Consider the following 23218-nt stretch of genomic DNA (forward strand, 5'->3'; position numbering starts at 1 on the left):
GTATTAATATGTATAAAGAACTGCAATTTTATTAATATTTTTCTTCTAAACTAGTGTTTTTGTTAGTCCTTGGTCCCAATTAAGCAAAATTTATATGTATTTATATGCAAAGTTGTACCCCGACTTACGCGATTTTCGTCGGACCCACCTATCGCGTAACTTCGGGGTATTACTGTATGTAGAAATAAGTCGGTATTATATACAAAAAATATATATATATATATATATGATTATAGTGTCTTATATCACAAACCTGGTGTCGTTCTCTAGTGTGAACCACCAGAATTGCATGACAAGATTTCAATATAGTGTCCTGTGTTTCTAACATAAAGGACATGTATGTATATTTCAGTCTAGCGTTGTTAGAGTATTAAAAAGAAAATCAAAAATTGGAAAGAGGTTTTGCCTCTTCAGTTTTGCCAAACCTTGCAACTTGCAAAAGTGTATTTATTTCACTGTACAATAATTGTAATGCTATTTGTAAATAAAGTGCAGTAATAAGTTTTGGCATTTACATTAGCTAATTCTCAAATGGACACAGAAATTGAAAAAGTTTTATCATTTCAGGTTGTGGAAGATGGCTATGAATTTTTTGCTAAGCGACAATTAGTGACTATTTTCTCTGCACCAAATTATTGTGGTGAATTTGATAATGCAGGAGCATTTATGAATGTGGATGAATCTCTCATGTGCTCTTTTCAGGTATACGTGATAATCTTTTCCTGTAATTCTAAATCTTGAGATTCAGATAGGTTAAATTTCATTATTCACTGATAAAATTATATTTGATGTTTTTTTTTTTTTTTTTGTATAATGATACTTTATAATAAGTTATACTAAGAATAACAAAAGAATAACATTTTTATCATAAAAAAACAAACAAAAACACTTCTCTCACCTTACCTCTTCACAGCATTTTACAAGCAATGAAAATAAAAAATATTCTTTTTAATCATTTCAACAATATAATCATTAACCATATTTAGCAATCATATAGACTTGACCCATAGTCTACCCAAATATGTTTGAGCAGAGCAGCCTGTTTTGAAAAGTGATGAGCCACTAATCAACTGTCCTCTTTCTAGTTTGTTTGTTTTGTTTTGTTTGGTTTTTAGGAGCATTAGCAACTAAGGCCATATTGCTCTGGGGATATGTGGTGGTCATTCCCTGACCTTTCCGCATCCTCTGTATTTTGGTGGTCACGGGCTCGAACCCCGGTTTAATCAAGAAGCGTGTGCTACGCACTGCTGCTCCTGCCCACCTGGCTATGGAGGCGCCTCTCTTTCTAGTCATTAAGCAAAATGAATATTCAGATATTCTGGCTTAGCTAATTATTCTGTTAAGTATATTAAGGACCATAATAAATATACAGCTAACCCCCGCTATTCGCGATATCTGTATTCGCGGTTTCGCGTATTCGCGATCGCCGATTTAATATAAAATGAAACCTGAAAAAATGTGAATTTTAAAGCGCCGTGAATATTTTCCGCCATAAAAAACATGGGCGTGGCTAAAATTATCTTTCCCGGTCAAAACAGCGCTCAGTGGGTGGGGGGAGAGGGGTGAAAAAATCGCGAGCGTGGATGTTTCTCGGTAATCCTTGTTCAGTATGTGTTAGTCATGGAAGGTTTCGTCGTTTGCTTTTAATTTATATGCTTATAAACTGAATAAATTTATCAATTTATAAATTGATATGCTTACAAAAATGATAAATCTACCGTTTTGCAGTGTAAAACAGACTTTTTCGAGTGTGTTAACGGAAGAAAGTGACTATTGTGGACAAGTTCTTTCTAACTCCTACAAAAATATGGCTACGAATAAAAAGAGAAATGTGAAAATATCAAAGAAGGTGATAACATTAGCGAATAAAATTGAGTTATTAGACAAAATTTCTAATGGTGAAAGTGTCTCCTCAGTGGCAAAACATTATAAAATCAATGAGTCAACGGTACGATCAATCAAGAAATCGGAAGAAAAAATCCGCCGTAGTGTCCGTGAAAACGCGCTAATTGCTTCAAAAATTTGCTCTGTAACTCGTGATGTTAAATTAGAAAAAATGGAAAAGGCTTTAAATCTGTGGATAGAAGACCGAACTCGAAATAAAATTCCGTTAAGTTCACTCATCATTCGCGAAAAGGCAAAACTCCTCTATCAACACTTTAGCGAAACTGGTGATAGCACTGGCGGGATGTTTTTTTTTTGCTAGCAAAGGCGCTGGTTTGAAATTTCTAATAAATATTACATTTAATATTAAATTGTTTCTTATTTTCATTTCGATGCTATATGCTTGCATTTCACTATGTACTGTCTATGTACATGTCATATTATGAAGGTACGTATAATACATACATAGACAAAAATTTTAGACTAGTTTTTCTTATATATTTCATACTTTGGAACGGAACCCCTTTATTACTATGGGAGCCATAACTCAGTATTCGCGTTTTCGGTATTCGCGAATTTCTCAGGAACGTAACCCCCGCGAATAGCGGGGGTTTACTGTACTGATTTTTGAATACTTTTAGAAAAGAATTCAGAAATTGCTATCATTTCAACTTTATAAGGTGTCACATCTTGCATTGTTTGATCCTGAAGCACTGCTTATAAAGGGAGCTTCCTCTCTTCATGGAGTAGCTAGTAGTCATTGTAGAAGAATGTACTGTATTAAATGAGAAAGTATCCATATCATTATTAATGACACTCATTCCAACAGTCAGTGACTTGCTGGCTAAATAGCAAGCTTCCACACATCTATTCTGTAACCTGACTTCCTCAGTTTGAATTTATGCTCCCCTCATATGCAAAGTCTAAGACAGAAAGAATCCCATCAGCATACGAGCTCACTCAATCAGTTCACATCTCAGGTGCGTAGTCTCCAGATGCTGCAATTTGCAGAACTGAAGCAGTTTTTGGTAAGAGCACCCCTAGGTTCCACTCACCAATCTTGTATTTCTCTGTACTCTTTCCAGCAGCTCTACAATGGTGTTCAAAGAAAGTGTATCACCCCTTAAAATTGTAATTGTCGTCTGAATAACGTAAGTATATGGCAATATTTCTTACAGATTGCATCAGATAAGATTGACATGCGTAGGTTATGACATAATATTGCATCAGCTATTACTTTCAGCTATATAAGAATGCTCTGCAAGCATTGCAGTCATTCCTTACTTGTCAGGATGGCGAGTTACGTGCAGTTAACACCACGCAGAAAGAGTGATATTGTTGCTTTATGTGAGGAAGGACGTTCTTCTGTCATATTGCTTATAGAGTGCCGTGTAATCAGTCGACAATGAGTAGATTTCTTTCCAAACTCAAGAATACTGGTTCTGCTGATAGAAAAAAGGAACTGGACGCAAACAAAGTCTCTACGGCAAAACAGGACCTCGTTTTGAAGCGCTTATGCCTTAAAAACCATTAAGCTTCTTCTTCTGAGCTGAAAAGAGAATGGGAAGAACTTATAGGAGTGGTAGCAAGTGCAGTAACAGTCAGAAGATGCCTCTTCAAAAATGGACTTGTAGCCCATCATCCTAAGAAGAAGCCCCTCCTCACACAAAAAAATGAAAAAGGCCTGATTAATCTTGTCAAATGGACCCCCGAGCAGTGGACGTCAGTTATTTTCTCTGATGAGAAGAAATTCAACTTGCATGGTTCTGATGGGAGACAAATGATTCGTTGTAGACTTGGTGAAGAATACCATCCAGACTGTATGGTGTCTACAGTGAAATTCCCTACCAGCCAAATGATATGGGGGTGCATTTTGTATTGTGGAATAGGTCACCTGCAGTTTATAAGAGGTTCCATAAATGTCAATGGATTCCTGGCTATATTGGAAGGCAAATTGCTGCCAACCATTAGAGACCATTTCAACCTGCCAAGTAACTGCATCTTTCAGGATGACTCTGCTCCTTGTCATCAGGTGAAAAGTGTAAGTAGGCACTTCTGTAGTTACTTTAGCTTCATTACTATATTAGAGGTTCGTCAGTAATGTGTTTACATTTGTTTCAAGTGAAAAAAATGGTTGGAAGAATGGTCCATTACAACTGTTAGCTGGCCAGGAAACAGCCTGGACCTGAAACCTATAGAAAACTGTTGCCATCATGTGGAATCTGCAGTTGCCGGAAAGAAATCAAAGATCCTTCGTGAACTTCAGGAAGCCATAATTCGTGTTTGGAACCACAAACTATCCGTTGATTATCTTCAGAAATTGATCTTGTCAGTGCCTTGACAGTGTGTGCTGTCATCAGGGCCAGAGGCAGTTCAACTAAATATTAGTTTGCACCTGGTGAACTTTTCATTTTGTTTTCCATTTAAAATGATAAACTGAAGCAAATTGAGGCTTCTGATAAAATTTCAGCCATAATTGTCGTGTTTATCAAAACTGTTGTATAAAGGTTGCAAATGCTCATTTTGGAAAATTTTGAGAGCACCTGTAAAATATTACTTAGCTTTGCCTTAACTATTAATAAATATCTTTTGTTTATATTTCTGTTTGTGATGGTAATCATTAATGTAACATAGCATCGTGAAAAAAGGTTAGAAATGTGAAATTCCTAGGTGATGCACTTTCTTTGAACACCAGTGTACATCCCTCCTAAAATGAGGCCTCCAGACTTGTATGCGGTACTCAAGTTGTGGCCTGACCTTTGCTTTATACAATGCGATAATCACCTCCTTACTTGTTCTAGAAAAATTCTTGTATATCATTGACATAACCTCACAAGCTGTCCTGAAAGCTTGTCTGCAGTACTCAGAGAACTTCATAGCTGCTGCACAATTACCCCCAGGTATTTTTCATTTTCCACTACCCTGAGTATAGTACTACACAGTTGGTACATTAATCTGAGGTTACTTGGTACCCATATGCAGTACTTTGCATTTCTCAATGTTAAACTTCACTTGCTGTTTCTCAGCTCATCTGTCTAACTTTTCTAGATCCTGTTGCAGTAGCTTACTGTTATTACTATTATTAACCACCCTGCTGTATCATCTGCAAAATTGGACATTAAGCCTAGTGTTGGTGTGTCTTTGTCAATATTATTAACAAACATAGAAAACAGCAATGGGCCCAACACTGAATCCTGGGGGACTCCATTAATAATATTAGTCCATGAAGAGCAGTGTTCATTAATTACTACTCTCTGTCTTCTCCCACTCAACCATCGCTTTATCCATAGCAGCAACTTGCCCCTAATGGCACACTTTCAATTTGTACAGCAATTTTTTATGTGAAATATTATCAAAAGCTTTCCTGAAATCGGGTATATGATATCAGCATTATTTTTTGACTTCAGTTCCTTTGTGACCACATTGTAGTATCCAGTCAAATTGGTCAGACAAGATTTCCCATTAACAAAACAATTTTATGTATGAACTATAATTGCAGCCTTGTCTAGATGATCCTGCATTAATTCTTTAGCTAGTGACTCCATTATTTTCCCTAGAATAGAAGTTAAACTAACAGGTTTGTACACTGAAAGAACAGAATTCATGGGATATGGGATACCTGGTTCTTGTGCAATGCAACGCTGTCACCCCTCTCGCTAGTGGACAAACCCACTGCTTGGCAGGTATATAGGTACACTGCATCACTGCATTCATAGAGATGATAATTCGATGTCAGTATGGATAAACATTGTGAGTTAACTAACTTCGAAAGAGGGTTGATAGTGGGTACCTGACGCACGGGTCACTCAATTGTGGAGGTGGTGCAGAAATTGCACTATACCTGTTCGGCAGTATCAAGAGTGTATTGGGAAACACCATTTCTAGAAAACATCTCATCATGGGCAGCGCTGTGGGCGGAGAAAGGTTGTGGATGAATGTGGTCGTCGACATCTGTCCCACTTTGTTTCAGCCAACCAGAGAGCAACAGTGACACAAATCACCACTGATTTCAATGAGGGAGGTGCCAGAAACGTCTCCACCAAGATCATCAGGCAATCATTAGCTCCAATATGTTATGGGAGCCGCTGACTAACCAGAGTCCTATTTCTAACACCACTACATAGACTCTACACCTCAATTGGCGGAAAGAACATCAGCACTGGACCTTGGATGATTGGAGATGGGTCTCCTGGTCTGATGAGTCCCGTTTCCAGTTATTTTGAATAGACAGGAGGATTCATACGTGGGGGGGACCACACATAGCTATGCAACTGTCGTGTCAACAAGGAACTGTTCAGGCAGCTGGATGGTCGGTAATGGTGTAAAGCAGTGGTGTGCAAACTATGGGGCATGACCCCATAGGGGTCATGGGATAAATTAAAGGGGGTCGCCACAATTTTTAATTAAAATTAGTTTTTGTGTACATGAAAGCCAAAAAACCTGTTGTTAAAATTACTTTTTCAATACTATAGGTGTAGAGACCTTACTCCTCAAACAAAGTCTGATATATGAATGAACCCTATTGCCACTATTTTTTTTAGGGTGGTTTCACGTGTGATGCAGGTGGCTTTCTTACTTATTGTTCTTGTGGATAATACCGCTTAATTTGCTCACTGACTATGGACACACAGAAAGCAGCTGACTAGTGTGACCTCCCAATATGTATTAATACTTCTCAATACTACTGAATTGCTGAACTGTAATCCCTCTAGCTCTTAATTCGTGCTTCCTACAGCAAAACTTTCTGAAATTGCCTAAAGGTCAGGTGTGTGAATATGATGTGGCAGTAAACATTAAGTCTGCATGTATGCTTTATTCTGCTTTGTAATCCAGTGCTTTCATGTCAACTTGGATGTGTTTTCATTCTTCTGCTACTTTTTATATTATGGTTGTTTTTAAGAAGAAAAAAAAATATACATTTTTATATATTTTACCATGGACAATTGGGTAATCAGAAAAAAACGGTTGAGGTGTGACGACAATAATGTTGCTACAGATACACCAGAAGCTGAAAGGGTAAGAAATGTTTCATGTGAAAATTTGGACTAACATTATTTCAAGTGTAGTGCAACGACCAATTTCTGGTAGAGAGCCATCATATTCCAAATCAAAAGGAATGAAAAAGAATATAAAATATCAAGAAGAATTTTTGAAGTACGGTTTCACTAAGACCGTTGGTGATAAGCAACATCCTGAGTGGATAATATGTTACGAAAAACTGGCCGACAAAAGCATGAAACCTATTAAATTAAAAAGACACTTGCATACGAAACATCCAGAGATAATGAAAAAACTGAATCCTTGTTCAAAAGACACGGCGACTCCAATGTAAGGTCTGAAATCTTTCATGAAGAAACACTGCAGTTCCTTGTAAAGCTTTAAGAGCATCATCGGAAGTTTCATATTTAATAGGAAAAAATTTGAAATCGCATACTATTGTTGAATCTCTTGTTCTCCCTGCTGCAATAAAAATTATTTCATTTATGCATGGAGAAAAGTACAGCAACAATTTAAATAACATTCCTCTATCCGGAGCCATATTTATCGCGAACAACATAAAATCCAATTTATTAAATTGATTGAGAGAAAGTCCAATTTTTGCAATACAGTTAGATGAATTCACAGATATTTAAAACCTTGCTCAACTTATTGTATATGTGAGGTACTGCTATGAGGAAGATATTTTGGAGAATTTCTATTTTGCAAAGCTTTGGAAAGAAGAACGACGGGTGAGAAGATTTTTGATGTTATAAATATTTTCTTTCAAACCAATATTGCCTAAAGTGGAACAACTGCTTTGTGATTTGTACTGATGTGGTGTGGCTGCATTAACAGGATAAAATAAAGGTTTAAAAGGCAAAGTAAAGGAAATTTCTCCAAATGTAGTTTTGAATCATTGTATTATACAGTACATAGGGAATCAGTACATTAGTAGCAAAGGAAATACAAACTGATTTTCACGGAGTTTTGAAAGATGCGATAAGTGTGATCAACTTTATTAAAAAGTAGAAGCTTAAATAGCAGACTTTTCACAATGCTTTGTAATGAAATGGGATGAAACTCTTCTTTTATGTACGAAAGTGGTGTGGTTATCCAGTGGTAAAGTGTTGCGATGTCTTTTTGACCTCAAACATCAAGTTTTGTTTTTATCGGATAAAAATCAGAACCTTACTTATTTGTTTACAAATCAAAAATGGCTTGGAAAATTTAGTTGCCTTGCTGATATATTTAAAAAACTTAATGATTTCAAGTCTTCAAGGACAGGGAACAAATATATTAATACTCAGTGATAAAATAGAAACTTTCAAAGGGAAGCTTAATCCTTTAAAAACTGAATTTGAGTGTAATAATACTGAAATGTTCCCATGCTTTTCGGATTCTGTTATAATATTGACAGTTTACAATTTAGAGATATCATTGCCACCCACCTAACAATGCTAATTAAGAATTTTTCCAAATGATTTAATGTATCTCCAGAAAAAAAAAGTTGCATTGGATTTGCAATCCCTTTGCTTTTGATAGGTTTTCATGTCCCAAAATTATTTATTATTTTTTTATTTGTTTGCTGAATTACCATTCAGCAAAAGGAAGTTCTTATCGACCTGTCATCTGACGAAGCATTATGTGCTCTTTTCAAGACTACTTGGGAAAATTTTTGGCATTCTCTTCGAGATGACTGTCCAAAATTATCAAAATTTGCAATACAAACTTGCTAACTTTCAGGTCTACATATTTACGTGAAGTTGGTTTCTCAAAATTAACAGCTATAATAATAAAACAAGTGTTCCAGACTTGATCCAGAAGATGACATTAGATTAGTAATTTCAAACATTGCGCCAAATATGGATCAAATATTATCCGGGTATCCAGGCTTGTCCTTCTCATTAATTGTTTTGTTTCGTAATTGTTCATTTTTTATCGTTTTGTTATCTTAATTGAAGATTAAGAATTTGATTTGTTATTTTTGCTGTATTTAATTAAAATATTAAACAATTATTTTAATGTGTAAATTAAAAAGGAAACAATTTCAATTTTTTTATTCCTTTCCCTGTACTCAAATAAAATTTTCTACTACATAATTTATAAAATGCTATTTTTCTTCTCTAAAAATCTGGTCATCCTATCTCGGGGTTTACATTGAGGCATCACATTAATTTTACATTTAATACGGGTCGTGAGCAAAATAAGTTTGCATGCCACTGGTGTAGGGCATCAACTGGCACACGTTGGGACCTCTGGTACGTCTAGATGCATCTCTGAATGGCCCATCCTTGCAGACCATCTGCATCTCTTCATGGTCATCATGCCCCCACAGGGCAATGGACTCTTCCAGCAGGACAACGGACCTCCTCACAGAGCTGTGGTGACTAGAACATGGTTCAAAGAACATTCTGCAGATTTTACCACCATGGAATTGCCTCCCTGTTCACTGGACATGAACCCTGTGGAACATCTTTGGGATGCTGTGGAAATGTCCATTTGAGCTTTGAATCTTCCACCCAGGAATGCGAAGGAATTATGGACAAGTGCAAAGTGTGTTAGTTGTCTGATGGCATCAGGGGTTCCCCCCATCTCTGTGTTGTGTACTCTGTTTGTGTAGCACAGAACTCTGTGAAGGCCAGAGATTTAAAAAGTGTGTGGGGAGTGGGTGGATGTGTGGTGTACTATTGTTCTTCTGACCATTTAGCTGTTGGGCCCCCCCCTGTTGGGACCCACCGTTACCACACTTTGCCTCGGGGAGGCAGGTCAGGTACCCAGTAGATTTTTTGTACTCTGGCAGGCCCTGCCACCTAGTTTCCAAAGATTTCAGTGGCAAGGGCCTATGTGAAAAAAAATATATAATAAATAAATAAAAAAAGGGGGTAATTCTAGAATATAAAAGGCCAAGAGAAGTTTATGTAAGCATGGTTTAAATTTGGATGTTATTAATTGATAAGTTGTGTGTGGGGGGTGTACACTGTGAGTTAGACAGAGTAGGGAGGAAGACTGAAGGCTGGGGGGAAAGGCAGAGTTATGTTGTCGATAGAAAAGGTGACCCCAGAAAGTCAGTGAGGCAGGCCTGTGCCTCACCAGCATGAAGTTTATGGACAGTGGTGCAGCAAGCATGGATGGAAATACCTGTGTAACGCTTTTGTGAACTAGTGGACTCAATGCCTCACTGTGTGACTGCCCTTATCTGGGTGAAAGGTGGACCTACCCGTTACTAGGTAGATATCTCATGATTTCTGTCCACTCAGTGTAATTACTTGTATCATCCTTTGATTCACCTAGTGAATTGGGGATACATTCTCACATCTCCAGTCTGTGGGGACCTTTCCTGAATCCAAGGATGCTCTCATAAGTGGATAGATCCCATTCAACCCAGGTGCCTTTCTTGTGTTTAACTTCAACAATTTCTGTTTCACTTTCCTCTCAGTTATTACAAAATCATTTAGCTCTCTTTTAGAGTTTGATAAACTTCTGGCATCCACTTCCCTAAGAATTCCTACTGTGAATGTAGATGCAAAATACTCATTGTTTGTCAGCATCCTGAGCAGAATCAACAGTTGAACCATTGATATCAAGTAGACCAATTTGATTCATCCTCCTCCTTCCATTGTGTGTGTATGTAAAGAAGTCTTTGCTGTTTTTCTTTGAATCCTTTGCCAAAGAATTCTTGTAATCTGCCTTTACTTACCTAACCTGCTTTGTGACATAATTACAGATTGATTTATATTTACCAAAGTCTTCTGTGTTGCTTCATTAGTTTATCAGACATTCATTTAGACCTATACCTTGAAAAGTATTTCTTAGTTGGTACGAAAAATCTAGTAGCTTCTATGATTAATTCCTTGAACGCTTCCCATTTAGAATTCGTTGATGGTAACATTATCAATTGGTCCCACTGTATAGAATTTAAAAACTGTCTGAGACCAATGTAGCCACCTTTATGAAAGCAAATACCCTTCCCTTTACCATTGATGGTAGTTACATTTTTAACTAAGTCCCACATTAGTACACTGATTACTGCCACCTAGTGGTTCCTCTATCTGCAGATTCTTAATGCATGAATAATCACTTCTGATAATCAGATCAAAAGTATTACTCCCTCTTATTGCCTCTCTAACATGATACTTGAGAAAATAGTCATCCAATAAAGCCACAAAAGTCTTGCTAGTTTGTGAGCGACCAATCCGCAAGTTCCAGTCAATATCTGGGAAGTTAATCTCCCATTATAAGATATTCTGATTTACTGGCCTGCTCTGTTTCTCTCTACATTTGTTTGTTTAACTCATAAGAGTCATTAGGCCTATAACAGTATCTTCTACTCTCATTTTTGCTTTCCCAGTGCTTATGTCACACCAAAGAGACTCAACATGGCACTGGCTACCCATGTCAACTGGATGCACAGTCTTAGATTTTATGTGCTTCTTAACTAAGAGCATAACCTTCTTCTTAAATCCTCTCTCTCTCTTCTGTACACATTGTACTTCCTATATTCAAATTCTGCATCCCTTATTATTATTAGCTATATGGTACAAGGAAGCCTGAAGCTTATGTTGCACCAGCCAAAAAAAAATTGAGTACCCTGAGAGAGAGAGAGAGAGAGAGAGAGAGAGAGAGAGAGAGAGAATCACCAAAAAAGAGAAGAATGATGATATCCAGCTCAGGACCCTGGGTGTGCCAAGCACATACTCACCAGATGTGAGCCCCTGGTTATATCTGAGTAACACCACGTCTCTGATATCCCAACAGCATATGCATTTCATGTCTTGATCAGCACTTCAAATTCATCTTTTTTTTTTTTTACTATGTTTTGAGCATGCAAGTGTACATTGCACTTGTTCTTACCCTTAGTTACTCTAACTCAGCTCATGTATTTACTTGTTCCATGATGATTTCCAGCAGTCTTTGAAATCCCTAGCACCTTACTTTCCAGACCTCTGCTTGTGGCTGTTGTTAATCTATTAGTCTGTGTGCACCCAAAGCCAGCAGTTTTCCGATCCATCTAATGCTGCATTGATAGCATCAGCAAATATTCTTGCACCCTTTCTATTTAAGTGTATACTATCCCTGTAGAAGCAATCTGTCCTGTGAATAAGCACAGACCACACTGAGAAAAATTGTACTCTGTGAGCCTTCCACACACTCTCTCTAGGGCCAAATCGATTGACGAGGCTCTCGTCAGATACTCCCTTCTATCATGTCTGGGCAGAATTGCACACACTTTCAAATTTAACCCTAACTTGCGACTTTTTTTTTTTTTTCCAATATTGCCCTGTAAATGTTAAGTAAGCCTGCAGATTTCCTACTCTCACTGTCATTAGTTCCATGTGCAACAGTATCACCTTTTGTGCCCTTAAAAGATATCTGCTCTACAATGTCATCAATTTTTGCTCCTGGCAGGCATATCCTGCTCATATTCCACCTATCCTTTTTTCACAATATATTTCATGTTTCCCTGACAGTAGTCACCGACAACAACTAGCTCCTGTGGGACCAGCACATTCTGCCTTGGGAGTTGCCGCTGTGTTGACTGATGATCAAGTGCAAGGTCTGGCATTGACGTTGGCAGCTGAGAGCTTGATTGGTCCCCAATTTATATCTTTCGAGGGCACCACCCTGTTCTTAAAGCTCTCATAAAGGCCCATAACTACAGAGTTGGCGCCTAATATCCTCACACTCCTTACATCGAACACACACAAAGACATCCTCCTTGGCAATATCATGTCCTGTTCCTGATGACTCTGTAAACAGCAAACGAGCTGTGCATCTAATAAGGAAATGATTTAGAGAACAACTGCTCCCCTCAGTTATCTCCCGAGCCACGGCACTCCCACTACCTTGAGCCCTTTGCTTTGCTGCGAGGCATGATTTTCGTTCAAATTCAGTATAATTAAAAATGTTACACTAACCTGATAAACTGATAATGCAATAATAATACTATGTGTCGGTTATGCTATGAAGTTTACATTGTTAATTATATATATATTGGAATATCAAGCTTATGGTATATGTATTTCTTATCTCCTATCAAGTGTAAGTTATATGTATTATGCTATACCATAATATGTATTATGCTATACCATAATATGTATTATGCTATACTGTTAGGTTTGTAAGTTCTAATTATAATAGATAATAAATTTATCTAACTAATGCCAACCTACATGATTTGAACTTTCGAGCTACCTAATGCCATTGTTAAAACACCAGAATTCCCCTACCACACACTCAAATACTATAACAATACTAACAATGTCCAAGTTTGTAGATGATACAAAGGTTGGCAGGGTTGTTAATGACAGTAAAGACAGTATGCTACTGCAACAGGATCTAGAAAGTTAGGCAGATGGGCTGAGAAGTGGCAACTGAAGTTTAATATTGAGAAATGCAAAGTACTCCATATGGGTAGCAGTAACCCAAGAAACGTATGAACTGTGTGGTACTACACTCAGGGAGGTGGAGAATGAAAAAGACCTGGGGGTAATTGTGCAGTCAGATATGAAGTTCTCTGAGCAATGCAGATGGGCTACCAGAGCAGGTCATGGAGTTTTGTCAATGATATAGGAATTTTGCTAGCAGAGACAAGGAGATGATTATCCCTTTGTATAAGGCAATGGACAGGCCACACCTTGAGTACTGTATACAGGTCTGGGGGCCTCATTTTAGGAAGGATGTAGAGTTGCTAGAACAAGTACAGAGAAGGGCAACAAAATTGGTGAGAGGAACAAAGGGGCTCGCTTACGAAGAAAGGCTTAAGTTCTGCAAGTTGCAATAACTGGAGACCAGGCACCTGCGAGGTGATCTGATCGAGGTGTATAAGGCCTTGAATGGTTTGAGCAGGCTCAATGCTGATGAGATACTTCCGCTTGCTCAGATTAAGAACCTGAGTGGGCATAGATTCAAATTGAGGAAAGACAGTTGTAGAATAGATGTGCGAAAGTTTGCCTTTAGCCAGTGGGTAGTTGATTGCTGGAACAGACTTCTGTCTGTTGTTGTGAAAGTTGATAGCTTAAATAAATTTAAGGCTGAACTAGACAAACATTTGGAGTGACCGGATGGGTGAAATGGGAAGAGTTTTTTTTTTTTTTTTTTTTTTTTTTTGCTGATGCTGTATAAGTTTGCTTTCTTGCATCATATACCTCAACTAGCTAATCCTAATGATGGCAAAATTCAAATGTTCTTATTGAAAAAAAAAAGCAGTGGTGGCAGAAGTTGAATGTGGTTCCTTAATCAATTATAAATAAGGAGTAACAAACAAATTCACCAACATCAGAGAATCATAAATAATAACTACAATTCTAATTTTAAATCAAAAATTAAATGCAATAATAATTGTATTGTAATTCACCAGTTATGCAGCAGTGATACTACCACACTACCAAGTTTATGTTATTTGTATTAGTGTATATCATTATGTTTGAAAGTTGTGTTAATTATGATATATAATAAAATAATTATTATATATCACAAGAATTTCACCTACAACTCACTCTAGAATACTATAACAATAGTAGCAAAATTCAAATGGTACAAAGGTTTTTTGATTTCATCAAAAATATGGTAGTTTGTTTCAACAGTGGGTTACCCTTTGGCTGAAAAGAAATTTTTACACATCTCTCCTGCAGCCACCCTTTTCATTTTATGTCCCCTTGTGTGCATTATCTGAGACAGAGTTAGAATACCATCATCAAGTTTACTCAGTTCATTTAAAGCTTTAACACGTTTGCTGAATTAATGCTATGTGTAAAACTGCACTAGAAGTAATGTGCCACAACTCACAAATGCATTCAAAATTAGTTTAGAAATGGAAGATTTACCTACTATTAATTAAATGCATTCAAAATGCACCCAAGCGGTGTACCGTAACATGTATGAGTGGCCATTCTTAAGCGGTCAACCATCGAGTGCTGTAAACGTAAAGGCACATGAAATTTACTACTCAGTATTGGCACACTGACTGAAAGCTTTGTAATAATGCTTTGTGCAAGTTTTATTTGTTTTTTTGCATATGTTGATGTTAGTTTATGTATATGAATAAACTTTTTATAAAACTTTAAGATTTGTTCCGATTTACAGTGAATTTTTGGAGTGATGTCAGAATGTTTTTTTTTTTTTTTTTTTCACATTCAGAAAATTATGGCATATTAAATGAGTTCTCTCACATTTAGTCAGTAGTGAAAGTGTTAAACACTCCAATTAGGTGTCTACACAAGTGTCTAGTTTTCAAGCATTGCAATTTTCAAAACCAGGGTTGTTTGTGCTGCGAGAGTACCCGTTTGTGTTCTTGACTAATCTAGTTGCTATTCTCTGCACCCATTCCAAGAGAACCACATTCTTCTTAAAATGAGGCTTCCAGACCTGTATGTAGTATTCAAGATGTGGCCCAACCACTTCCTTATACAATGGGATAATCACCTCCTTGTCCCTGCTGGAAAATTCCTGTATTTCATTGAATGAACCCCATTAGCTGTTCTAGCAGCTTGCCTGTTTTTAACCCACTTAACACTGCCTCAGCAGCATCAGAAAATATTCTTGCAACCTTTCTGTTTAAGTGTATCCCACTTAAATGTAAAACAGTTTTTCCTGTTAATAAGCATATGCTATGTGAGAAATGTTCTACCCCATGAGGCTTGCACGCCTTCTCTCCAGAGCTGAACTGATTAACAAGGCTCTCATCATATACTCTCTCTCCTATTGTGTTCTGGACTGGATTGCAGAAGTTTTCAAATAAATTTAATCCTAATTTGTGACTTTTTTTAACATTGCCTTATACTTGTTAAGTAAATACTAAGATCTTCTGCTCTTAAATATCTTTTGTACCAACATGTACAGTATCACCTTATAAGGTGCCTCTGTAGCCAGGTGGGCAGGAGCAGCAGTGCGTAGCACACGCTTCTTGATTAGACTGGGGTTCGAGCCCGTGACCACCAAATACAGAGGATGCAGAAAGGTCAGGGAATAACCACCGCATATCCCCGGAGAAATATGGCCTTAGTTGCTAATGCTCCTAAAAACCAGAAACAAACAATCTTATCACCTTTTGTGTACAATTTCACACATATCACCTTTTGTGTACAATATCACACATATCACAATGTTACAATATCACCTTTTGTATCCTTAAGATGGTAGCTGCTACGAAGTCACAAATTTTAGCTTCTGGCAGACATTTCCTATTCTGCCTATCCTTTCTACACAATATATATTTCCTGTTTCCCTGTTTGCAGTGGTCACCAACAACTGCTCTCTCCTGTGGAATCAGAGATATCTGCCATTAAGGATGTCATGTTGTCTGATGCCTGATTGTCGACTCTAACATTGAGCTAGGCAGCTGAGTGCTTGATAGGCCCCCCTCTCTTTTATTTCTTTAAGGGCATTTACCCTGTTCTTCAAGCCCCCTCTTATAAGCCCATCAGAATGCTGAATTGGCACTTAACCACCTCATGCTGTTTACAGTGAACACGCTTAAAGGTATCACCTTTGTATTGTGTCCAGCTAAAGGTAGTTTTGCAAGAGGCAACATCAGAGCACATTACAAAACCCTGATTCATAAGAGAACTTCCATTAGCAATTGTGTCATGAGCCAAAGCATTCTTACTGCCTTGATTCTTTTGCTTAACTTTTATTTCTCTTTGAGTTAATAGGTGAAGCTTGTTTGGGTCTGGGCATTCATATGTCAATTCATAGCTTGTATGGACTGTTTCCATTGAATCATCATGTTTACCTCTTCTAATGACCAGATTTCTGGAGAAATACAAACAGCTAGTTTTCCACTGTGACTGACAGGTCTAATAGCTTTCAGAATATTGGGATTTTTTTCCCCTACCTTTTTCTTTCTGTCCTTTAATTTGAATTATGCAAAAATTGGTTGTGGCCTGAATGGTTTGACTCCCTCCTCCAATATAGGTAACCTATTTGCAAGTTACTGCTGTTTTTAATATATTTAAGTATTGGACTTGGTGCATAGCCTTAATTGCTCATGTGCCATAAAATATAAAATCACTTTCTGACCCCACCAATACAGACAGAAAATAGCAGTGATATTTTTATGTTTACCATTTAACCTGCCTCTGAAATGTGAAGCACAGTTAGTGTGGCACATATGAAAAGCTCATTCCTTTTCTTAATCACCTAATTTAAAGCATTTGTAGACTGTTTGTGAGATTTAATTGTGAAGTCACACACACACACACACACAATAAAAGCTATTCGGCAATTAACACCCTGATGTGACATTTTAAAAACATGTTCAACTGACACCAAAGACTGTATAACGAGAACAAGTTTACTAACATATAACAATGTTAACTCACATGCTTAAATGTGATTTGTTGACGTGTCCAGGAGGTTTGCTTTATATATCTGCCTGACATGCAGGGAGTTTGTGGGGTAGAATAGTCTCAGAATTTTGACTTGTTTTGTAATTTTAATTAGTAGATGTTATATTGCACATCATAATTTTGGTTTGGCCACTTGATTTGCTTTGATAAACGTGGAAATTTGTATTTTGTTTAACCATATTTAAGATGGATTTTCTGTATCGATTGCTTGCATTGTGGGATCCTTGGTTCTTTTTCTGTCAGCAAGCCGTGAGAGAAATGTGAGAATTTTGGGGCATTTTCACAAGGTTGAACCATAATAATTTCTTTGAAGAAGTGGGCATTATGGTTCCTTCAAACTTTCTTTACTTTTATGTTTCTTTCTTGGGGTGCCTGGCACCTCCGTAGCCAGGTGGGCAGGAGCAGCAGTGCGTAGCACACGGAATGACCACTGCATATCCCCAGAGCAATATGGCCTTAGTTGCTAATGCTCCTAAAAAAAAAAAAACCTTGGGGTGCCTATATATGCCCATTGGGTTTAGTGCAGTGGAGGTTTCCTAGCTTTTTTTTTAGTGGCAGTTGCATTGTACTTATGCAGGAGACTATGTCCCTTTCTTCCCTGGGTGAGTGTAGGCCCCTGCATTATTGTTTACCTATTTATTCTGATTTTCATTTGTCTTTATTTTTTGATACGTGTTGGTAGCAGTAAGTACCCCTTCAGCACTGCAGTTCACAACAATTCCTTTAACATTAACAGTGTCTAATTTAATAAATCATCATCATTTGATTACACCACATTTAATTTAAATTATAGTGTAATATGCTTATATTAAGAAAAGCTGGACATTAAGGTTAATCCTACTAAAAATGTGTTCTGTAGAATTCTGAGTGTTGTTTAAGATGACCATGGAAAGTGCATATTCCTTTTATTTATTTATTATTTTTTTTTTTTGTGAAAAATAAGTCAGAAGAATTATTTGAAGATCAGCATTTAAAGGGCTTGTGACAGATATTTGAGAATTGTTTAGTGCTGGGTGTGTTGAATTCAAAAGTGAAATGTAATGAATTATCAGAAAAATAGGTGTAAGTTCAATAAGTGCTATGGAAAGTTTTTGCATAGCTCTGTTCTTATTGTTTGATAGCTTACAATTATTATTTCTGACCACATGGCAGAAAGACCAATAGTGCCAGAATTGATTATTTGCTGCCTTCTCCTTGCTTTAATGGCATATAATAAGCGATATACCTTATTTTGCATTCCTGGTTAGCTTTGAAGTCTAATGTTCACTTTGTAACTGATACCATTAGTTTTCCTCCAAAACAGCCAACCAGCTATTGGTTGAAGAGGGTGTGTTTCAATGAAATCTCCCAAGTTCACATGGGCTTATTTATTCCAGCCTGTTTTTAAAGCAAATTCCTGAAGTAGCAGTCAATTTGTTTTGTAAATTTAAAAAAATGCTGTTTTCAGCAGTGTAAAAAAGAAAAAAAACACACTTTGGTGAACTCAGATATGCACTCCTGAAGAACAATTTAAAAAAAAAAAAAAAAATTATATTTAGAAAAATTTTTAAATCATCAGTTGTATTTTGCATATAGTTGCCCAATTTGAGCATGAACTCTAATATCTTTCAGTTTAGTAAATCAAAAATTTTATGATAATGTGTGGTAATATATGGCTATTTATTATTTATTTACTGTTGTTATTATTTATTTTATTTATTTTTTATTTTTTTGTAGATTCTTAAACCAGCTCAGAAGTCTCACTCTTCCATTTCTTTTCAACAGCGTACCCCAATAGCCAAGAAAAATAGCAAAAAATAAGTTTTGCGTATGTTCAGTAATTCTTACTCTTTCATGATCATCAAATTACTTGGCTCATTTAAGATTTTTAAATTAGATAGAGCAGTTTTATTAATCAAGTAAATGCATTTATTTATAAATGCATGCTTATAGCATGTGTAGTATTAATTAGAATGTATATATATCTGGAACTGTATGTGAATATAATTTTTAAAGTATTTATTAAATCTGTTCTGTTAATAGTTGTTTAATATATGAAACTTATGCTAATTAATATACAAAATATCATGTACAACACTATAGGATTGTGGGGGGGGGGTAAATATTTCAACAAAGTAGTTGAAATAAAATCAAAATTCATATGTTATCCCCATTCAGTTTGAAACTCTAGTTACTCTCACAAAATACTGAATGTCATGTACTCTATGCCAAGGCTTGAGCTTATGTTCAACTTATAGAGAAATTCTGCTATTTATGGTGCATAGTTCTGGCTGAGTTGTTTCTAATATCTTTTTAAATTGTATAGCATCATCTGAATTGGTGAATCCACTATACATTTAATGTTTTGAAGCTTACTATCTTGTCATGAGCTGGTAGGTGGGCTTCGTTGGTGAATATATGCAGAACAGTGGATAATGTATTTTGTCTAAGTGAACAACCAAACAGGCTGTGCAAGTATAGCTTCCATTTTAAAACAACTATTATGTTTATCTTTCAACCTAGAATTGGACAACATTGCCCTATGCAGTACAGTAGTATAGGATTTAGGAGTATTTCAGTGCAGTAGTTGAAATAAAATCAAAATTTGTATGCATTACTTGCATACAAATGTTTGATCATGGAAAGAGTTTCGGCTCTCATTGAAGGCCGAGCACAGAGCACTCAGTGCTGAGGCTTGGACTTATGTTCAGCTTAGAGACAAATACTGCTATCCACAGTTCTGACCAAGTTGTTAATATCTATTTATATTGTATAGCATCACCTGGATAAGTGAGTCTGTTATAACTTTAAAAATGGAAGATTTATTTCCACACATTGCTTGGCTGTGTACTTAGGCAAAACAAATTAATTATCCTGATGAGAAGACAGTAAACTTTGAAACAGCTGTCCTGGCAGCATCTTGCATTTTTAAATGTATGACAGATTCACCTATGCAATTGATGCTATACAATTTGAAAAGATATTGGCAACTTAGGTATTTATCTCTAAGTTGAATATAAGCCTAAGCATTAGCACGGGTACTTGGTCTTCAGTGATTGCAGAAAGTTTCTCTACAATCAAAATTGAACACGGTTAATGCATACAAATTTTGATTTTAAAATACCATGTACTTGAAAAAAATCATGTGATAAGCAAATTCATTATTAGCTTTTCCAGCATTGCAAAAGCACTAAGTGCTAGTTTTCACTATGTTTGTTTACTGGTTGAAATTTAACCTTGGTTATGTGGAATTAACTTTCATTCTAAAGCCATCATATGATTTTACTAATTAATGTATGGTATTTAAATTTTCTGCTGTATGGCATTGTACATTAAAAGTGTGGATATCTAGGAAAAGAATGTGAAAGGATGTAACATGACCATGGACATGAATGTAGGTATGTGACTGAACTTCATTTGGAAAATACAAAAAAACCTTTCTTTTTTGTAGGTAACTGGCTAACAACTATTGACCGAAAAACAGGATGAAGGTCGAAATTGAGATTTACACTTGGAAATTCCAGCTAGGCTGCATGCAGCTGGGAAGTTTCCATTGTAATTTGCAGTGGGATGGGGTGAGGAAGGGCAAATACAAGATAAATAAATGTGGAGGGTCATCACTTGTATTATTTGCTATGAAAAAAATCATTTTTCTGTGTGGCCAAGAAAGAAAGGTAAAATCAGAACTATTATGACTATTATACATAGATAAAATGTGCAGCAGACATAATCATGTAATTTACCTCTAAACACAGTTGATGACAGTTCATGCAAATGTGGACAAAATCAAAGAATGTGCACACTAAACTTTTATTACTATATATATTTATATTATTAAATAAAAAAAGGCATAGGGGTGCAGGAAGTAACTGAAAAAAAAAATTTATGGAAGGAAGATGGCTGGACAATTGATGACTGGCAAAAAAAGGCATTGGGGTGCAAGAAGGAACTGAAAAAAAAATTGATGGAAGGAAGATGGCTGGACAATTTTATTTCCTTTTAGATGGGCAGTGAAAAAATGGGGCTATAAACTGGAATCTGTTGCACCATCAGAGATTGGAGAAAGTTGCTGCTGAGGAACTCTGGGTCCCTATACAGAGTGCCTCAGCAGCAACTCATCATTGACTCCAGACTGTTGATGCACATCCCATGGACCTGATTGATGCTCCTTGGCTTTGCCTTTATAATGCTTTAAGCCAGTGTCAGAAAAAATATGAAAGGATGCATACACTAATCTCCAACATGTATTGGGATTCTAAATGAAAAAGATATCTGGTTAGAAAAACAATTTTTCGTATCGAGTACTACTGCTCCTAGGGGCAGTAATACTTGATTTTGGGTATTCCACTGATTTGCTATCTGGTGAACTTGCATGCCCTCTGTGTGACATACTACCAAAGAGGATAGGTCATTTTATCATCCTGCTCTTCTGTCATTGAGTGTACATGCCTTTTATATCCGGCACATCGTGGCCTAAGATTTTTTTTGCACCAAAAAAATCCAATCCTTTTATATCCTGTTTTCATTGTGTGTTTCAACCTGTTGTGTTACCTTTGGAATTAACTTTGTCATCCAAGTGATTAGGTTTGGTTTCTGCTTCTAATGACAAGTTCTGTTACCTATATTTTCTGTACTTCAAATGTATTAAAAGTTCATGGACATCAATAACTGATGACAGCATCAAGTAAGAAATCAGACCATTGTCAAACCTCAACAAAAATGAAGTTGACTTGTCTAGTTCATATGTATTTTAGAAATTTTAAAGCAAAATTTTAAATTTACTTTATGTATAATTATGTGCTGAATGAAACAAAGATCCAAACTCTCACAACTAAGTTCAATAATATAAATTTGGGTTTTGTTTCAGCCTTAAGATATTAAATAGATCTATCTCTAATGAGATCTATCTCAAATTCCCTTCCTATTATTTAGTTATACTCATTTATTTATTTATTATTTTTTTTCTAAAGTTATAAGTTTAATTCTGTTTTGAGTTGTAGTTATCAGTAAAGAAGTTGCATATGCTATTTGTCAAGGAAGCCAAGATCTTATCTCCTGTCACTGCTGAGAGTATTGGTGTGATTTACAGAAGCTTTGGAATGCATCTTTCCCCCTTTATATCTTATGCTTATAGTGCCTAAATTCCATGTGACTATCCTTAGGATATGGATCAAAGCACTACATGATATTTAACACTGGAATTTAAAATAGCAGATTAGGTACACACATTGAGTCTTTTACCTATTCAGATTTATGGTATCCATCTATGTATACACTGTACAAGCCAGTTCATTTCATTAGGATGAAATTAAGTGGAAAGAACTTTAAAGTTAATAACTTATTAAAATGAAATTGTATGGAAGAAAGTGCATTTTCCCTTCTGTTTGTCATTACAGGCTGTTCGTAAAAAATCAGACTGTTGTACAAAGTCTTCAACAGTTTGATTTAATGTGAGCAGCATCTATGACTTTGTATTTGGTTTAACAGTCAAGCGAAAATCAAACTCATAAAATCAAACATATAAAAGCCTGCTCATATAAAATCAAACTGTTGAACCATTGGTTCAACAGTTTGATTTTACATGAGCAGCCTCTACGACAAACATAAGGGAAAGTGCACTTTCCTTTGCGATTTCATTTCAATAAGTTTTTAACTTTCACAATTCTTTCTGCTTAATTTCATGGTAATTTTCGTAAGTAATTTGAGGTGCTGGTAAAGACATCAAAGGCTGATATTGTTGGGATATCAGAGACGTGGTTTCACACAGAAATAAGGAATGCAGAATTGGAATTTGGGGAGTACAATGTGTACAGAAAAGATAGACAGGATAAAAGAGGAGGATGAGGGTGTCTTTTAGTTAACAAACACATAAAATGTAAGGAAGTGCATCCAGTTGACATGGGTGGACCGTGCAGTGTTGAGTCAGTTTGGTGTGACATAAGCACTGGGAAAACAAAGTTGAGAGTAGGAGTGTGTTATAGGCCTAATAACTCTGATGAATACAACGAACAATTGTGCAGAGAAATAGA

At 36.3% G+C, this 23218-nt stretch overlaps 1 protein-coding gene across 7 annotated transcripts in view; it reads left to right on the forward strand.

The window, feature by feature from the left end:
- The window catches only part of LOC150088719 (serine/threonine-protein phosphatase alpha-2 isoform), a 75889-nt gene extending 56807 nt beyond the window's left edge, over positions 1–19082 (forward strand). For all 7 annotated transcript variants that reach the window (XM_090370870.1, XM_090370876.1, XM_090370871.1 and 4 more), the window contains 2 exons: positions 568–702; positions 18927–19082. In XM_090370870.1, the coding sequence (XP_090226996.1) occupies positions 568–702; positions 18927–19010 (219 nt within the window). In that variant the 3' untranslated portion in view covers positions 19011–19082. The remainder of the gene's footprint in view (positions 1–567; positions 703–18926) is intronic.
- Positions 19083–23218: the final 4136 nt, after the last annotated feature.

This window comes from Mastigoproctus giganteus, chromosome 3 (genome assembly GCF_048544385.1).
Source record: "Mastigoproctus giganteus isolate SK-2022 chromosome 3, ASM4854438v1, whole genome shotgun sequence".
NCBI classification, from domain to species: Eukaryota; Metazoa; Arthropoda; class Arachnida; order Uropygi; family Thelyphonidae; genus Mastigoproctus; species Mastigoproctus giganteus.